Here is a 6000-nt window from a genome sequence, read left to right as displayed (position 1 = left end):
TGTAAGTGAGATTTAAAGGAAGGGGGGGGGGGGGGGGGGGGGGGGGTTATGGGGGAGATTCTGATGTACTGAATACATCCATCTGCAACCAAACCGGACTTATCTGCTTTAATGTTACAAGTGCTACTGTTCTGCTGAAAATGTCTTTAGGGAAGTGAAAGGCTATTACCAATATTAATACAATTATTTTTTTATGTAAAAATTAAGAGCTTTATTATGAAGATTTTTTTTGATTTACCAGTTTGCACTATGCACTCTGAAGTTCACAACATTTCTACTGTTAACAGATTTTTTTTAATAATTGTTTTAAATAGTTTAAATATGAGATACTTAAATATGATTGAGATATATATCTCAAACCATATTTAAGTATCTTTTCCATAAATCAAGTATAGGAAACTACCACTATAAATAAAATTTTAAAAAAGTCTCAACTCTTTCAGCACCAAAGTGTCAAGTCAAAATCTTGGGTTTTCAGCAATGCCTTTTCACACTTAAAGGTTTTTTTTTTTGTTTTTTTTGAAAATAAAATAAAGCATCCGCCCAAGATTGCTACCCTACAGTGGTCTATGATGTGTTTCTGCAGTGAAAATGTATCCCATGCTGTGCACATTTTGCTCTATCCTATGCTGTATATAATACAGTATTAATGATGGCACAAAAAATTAAAATGCTTTCTTCAGCAGCAAGGTCCATTATAAGCAATATTTTAAATAAATGCTACTTTTAAACATGAAACTGGGGCTTTGAAAAACAAAAACACACACACACAAGACCATTTTTACAAAAATGTCATTGAATAAGCTTTGGCAAATACAAATATCCCAAAGAAACAGTTGTAATTCAGTTAAATTTTAATTCTCTAGAGGCAAGAGATAATAAAAAAAATCCTTTACTGACAAGAGAACTATATGACTTGTGACTTTTTTTTCAAGTATGATGTTAATAAAAAAGTAATCAACATTAAAAGGGATTTGTTTTTTATTGGGAACATCCAAAATTTAAGCCCCCTTTCCCCTACACTTGCAGTAAACAGCTTCCAACAAGGATATATTTAAGGGACATATAAAATAAATTTTATTATCCTTTTCTTTTAATTTCTACACTGTAGTTGCACTTCTAAACAGTCATCTTGAAAGAAAGCAGCTACATTTCATCCAGACACAGATCCAACGTACATTTCTTGTTGTGTGTCCGCATGAATATATATTTTACGGAGAAAAAAAAAAAAAAAAAAAAAAAAAAAACAACAAAAAAAAAAACCCTAAATTGCTTGTTTTTTTTCCTCTGTTATACATAACATAATAAAAATAAATTCCAGAGAGCACGACACCTTCTGTGTGACAACTCAGGAGTGCCAGTTGCTGGATGGCCCTCAGTCAAACATGAGGGGGGGAAAATAAAAAGTATATTTATAAAAAAAAAAAAAAAAAAAAAAAAAAAAAAAAAAAAAAATGAGGTGGTTGGCCATGGTGTGCCACATTAATTGGATGTCAAGAGTTCAGGGCTGTGCTCCTGCGGCAGCTGGGACTGGTGTACCCAAAGTATTTGGAGAGGAGATGACAGGAGATCCAGCAAGGTTACCCAAAGGCTGTGATGAGGACATTGATGTAATACCTGAAAAAGTAGCAATATTACTTAATATATTAACTGCAGCAAAATTTGATTTATATTCAAATACTGTCTCTTAACAGATACATCCACTTGTGAAACATTGTAAACTGAAACCTTTAAACTTTCCTTTTGCAAATAACAAACTTGCACTATGTCTACGTCACTTTGCAAAACTGATTCATATTAACAATTTACAGACTAATGTTATATTAGTAATATTGTTTACCTGCCATCATACTGGAGGAACTAACTGGGGTGTTACCAGCAGACATTCCAGACGAAGAGCCCATTCTGACCTGGTCTTTTACTATTGGGTCTAGAAAGAGAAGAAACATATGTAGCTCTTGCCAAAACAAAGAAAGTCACAGAAAGTGTAAAGAAAGTAGTTGTTCTTTTAAAATTAGCTTTCTTGGTCTTCCAGATCTTGTCTTAACCTCTACAGTTTCCCTTAATGACATTTCAGACTCTGAAAATTTCAAGCTGGAAGCACTTCGATATCTTATGTGCATTGTACATCCAGGTGGGTGGCTCATTGGTTGTTAGCTCTCATGCATACAGAGCCTGTCTTTATGGCTTAGGACATAATCAAACCTGATGAAAGTTGGGTGGAGTTGCTGGGTATGTCAAATTAGATGACTAAAAGTCACAGGAATGCACCACTGACTCGCCAAGATTAAATAAATAAAGCGAAGTGTCCAAAAATCACTAAAGAAGTTGTGTAATGTGACATAACCTTAAGATGATACAAAACACTAGTTAAATAGCATTACTTTACAGTCAGAAATACCAAGGTTCCCTCCTAGTATGCATTTTAGGGTTTAGGTCAGAAAGAGTTACTCTTGTTCTCAAACCTGCTGGGGTGTTCCATTTTCCATTTGATGTTTGAATATATGTGATGTATTCTATAATGGGCACTCTTTTCTCATACGTCTCCAAAAGTGTATAGGAATGGGGATTCATGTGTAGGTGATTTAGAGCAGCTTAACTTCTTTAGGCAATGTTGCATTGATTGTATTTTTGATTCCATTTTGTTTTACATATGGTGATGTGATCTTTAATTTCAATTTTAAAAATGTCCCATAACACATTTATATAACAATACATTACAAATCAGCTGGTTAATTGAAGGGATTTAATCTGTAGGTAAAAATAATTCAAGGGGTTTAATTTGTAGGTAAAAATAATGTGCTCTTCTATATATATTAAAAAAAAAAAAAAAAAGACAAAAATAGGCAACAATTTTCTTCTCTTGCTTGATGCTTTCAAATGCTAGGTTTTCTACATACCTCATGTTAAAACTGGACAAAAATGCAAAGGCAACTGATTAAAAATACACATACCTGGAAAGCAAAGGGGTTATTTAAAAAAACTACAAAAGTTGCTAGATTTATTAAGGGAATGCTGTAATATTTAACATATACTGTGTATATATATATATATATATATATGTGTGTGTAATATTCTACATTTATAATATAAATGTAGCATAATATCCTACAGTTAGAAGTACATCATAATTATAATATATTAAACAAGTGAATATACTGAACAATACCAGTTAAATGCTTGGATACACAGATTCATAGAAGGGTTTTACATTAGGTTTACTACAGTTTACCCTGCTATAAAATAAGTAGGGTCCAAATATTCTACTCAAGGGGTGCACTATTGTGAGAGACCTTACAAAGTCAAAAATGTACCGCAGCTGCAGACCTTTTAACACTATCTACATCCAGACTTTCTAACCATCTTCACTACTGACTTCATTTAACCATCAACTCTTTTCTAGATGTTCCACGGCCTCAATCAAAATATCAAGATGTTCATACTGAATTTTATTTATACACTCAAACCTTAAGGTCAATTTATAATGACCAATTAACTTACCTTGTATGTTTTAAGTGATGCTGAAGGAAAAACAGATAACTCAGGGAAAATTTAGGCAGAGAGAGAGCACACTTTCACACTAACAACCGGGCATAAATATTGAACCTTGACACTGGATCCAGGCATGCAGCAGTGCTAACCACCCTGCAGTTGCACAGGATTAAGATGCATTATCCACTTACAATTATTGAGTGCACTAATTAACTTCTGATGACTGCCAATTCTGTCAAGAAAATTATCAGCTAGGTACCACAGCAGGGCTTGGAAGCTCAGTATTAAGGATAGCTTGACATATACTTTGTACCATATGATTGTATGAAATTTATTTAATTTCATCTGTTGTGAGTGGTTTTTGCCTTGATACCATTTTGAAATTATGTGCATCCTTGAGATATTAACTTGCAAGTCTACTTTATAGTAGACCAAGCTAGTAACACTTTGAAAATTTGTTTTTAAATTTCCATATTTAGTAGAGAATAGTATTTGACGGGTTAGCTCCCGCCTCAAGTCCACTATAAGTGGAACAGTTTCTGGCTCTTTGGGGTCCTACAATAAGATGAAACAAATTGCATGTTGTATGGTATACAACCAAATTGGATTAAAATGGGTTTATAATATATAGTATACAATCATACTTTATAAAACATTTAGAGGCTGAAAACTAGTCTAAATACTCAATGACTGGAGACTGGTAATCATTATCTCTACACAAGCTACTGACAACTTTCAGTGTCTGTAAGTGAACTTCATTTATACCTTATAAATTAGAAAATGCTTAAAACATAAATGCTCACTTGGAGTGTGTCATTCACATGGACAGCAAACAGCAGAATGAATTAAGGTGACAAGACATTACAAACACAGATTAAATTATGTAAAATGAAGCTGAAGGCAATGTCAAGCAAGCTACAGGTTTAGCAAAATATGTATGTTTTCCAAGAATAAGCCAGATGTGACCAAGACAGAGTTAAATATTTTTTTACTTAATTACTTTGGTTTAACAAACTAATCATTCTCACACACACAAAAAAAAGATGATGCTGAAACAAATTCACATACAATACAGGAACTTGGATGTATAGATGAAAATTAATTTCCAATCTCTCTACCTTCAAGCCACTTTATTGTACAAAGTATGAATTTTAATTTCATACAATTTTAAAAACTGAGATGGATCTAAAAAGCAAAATGCAGTTAAATCCTAAAAGGTACTATAATTTGATTATATTATCACACTAAAAAAGCATTCCCATTGATACACAAATTTAACCCAAAACAAGAATGACTGTAAGAAGCAACTCCATTTCCTTCCGAGAATACATTAATATGCACCATATGAGAGAATAATGTCCAGTGTATTTGTTTCATATATCTCTAAAAATATTTCTTAAATATTCGATTCACATACTGATATTAAAACAGAAACCCTGAGAGAAAAGATGTTTAATAATAAAAAAAAAAAAAAACCAACCTTTAGGAAAACTAAGGGAAAGAGAAACAAAATTCCAGGCAAAAAGATACCAATGAGAATACGACAGTTTAAACTTACAGAAATAAGGATGTTCCATTGCCTCTCTAGCTGTGAGACGGGCTTGATGATCATAACGGAGCAATTTGTCAAGAAAATCAAGAGCTTCATTGCTCACCAAATGCTGGTTTTCACTATGTACAAAACGCTCCCATCTTTTACGGGAATGCCTATGTTATAAAAAAAAAAAAACAGAAAAGAAAAGAACCACAAGTATTAATGTCAAACAATTTATTTGTATTGCACTGAGAAAAGGCCTAATAGTTAAAACATTGGTCTGGGGTTGAAATTAATTGAGATTGCATAATCTTTTTGTTCACATATAAACTTTTAATGAAAAGTATGAATTGTCTAAGTGGGAGCCATAATGACAACTATTTCCCCGAGTATACCATGATAATCACAAATAAGGGGAAAGAAATTTGCAAAAACAAGTTATAAATGGTAAATAAAAACACAGCAGTTAATGTTGCAATCACACAACAACAGATATTAGAATGTTAGACAAGTGCTAAGATCTCTTAATAGTATTTGTATGACAAGAAAAAGTGTAATTAATTTGAGTTTTAGTTAATAATAGACAATTTTACATCTGTTTGCATAAGTTCCAGTGTACTTAACACTAGAATTACCCAAGTGTACGAGAAAACTCGTAATTCCGGCCCACCTTAAATCCTCTCACACCTCTCCAACTCAGCGTCTTTTGTGTTGTAAATGTGTCAATAATCCCAAGCAGCAAGTAGCCTGCTATACCATCCCCACCACCGCCGGAGAAACTGCAAAAACCTCTCCCAACCGTTTGTCCTTTGTTTATCAGGGAGTCCGGCAGAGCTGCATAGGCTAAAAAATATATCGTTATTTGGAACACATGCATTTCACGTGTTCCATGTCTACAAAGATCTACGTAAGTGTAGGATGACAAATGTTGAACGCATACCTAAAAGACAAACTTTTTCCATGTTTTAGTACTA

General features: G+C 33.1%; 1 protein-coding gene across 2 annotated transcripts in view; it reads right to left on the bottom strand.

Annotated features, from left to right (window-relative positions):
- Window positions 1–775: 775 nt before the first annotated feature.
- zgc:86598 (STKc_CK2_alpha domain-containing protein) overlaps window positions 776–6000 on the bottom strand; it is a 91023-nt gene continuing 85798 nt past the window's right edge. For both annotated transcript variants that reach the window (XM_028818114.2, XM_028818115.2), the window contains exons 12-14: window positions 5051–5199; window positions 1841–1930; window positions 776–1617 (exon numbers count right to left, since the gene is read on the bottom strand). In XM_028818114.2, coding sequence (XP_028673947.1) covers window positions 1502–1617; window positions 1841–1930; window positions 5051–5199 — 355 coding nt within the window. In that variant the 3' untranslated portion in view covers window positions 776–1501. The remainder of the gene's footprint in view (window positions 1618–1840; window positions 1931–5050; window positions 5200–6000) is intronic.

Source organism: Erpetoichthys calabaricus, chromosome 13, assembly GCF_900747795.2.
Source record: "Erpetoichthys calabaricus chromosome 13, fErpCal1.3, whole genome shotgun sequence".
Lineage (NCBI taxonomy): Eukaryota > Metazoa > Chordata > Cladistia > Polypteriformes > Polypteridae > Erpetoichthys > Erpetoichthys calabaricus.
This window is presented reverse-complemented; position numbering and strand designations above follow the sequence as displayed.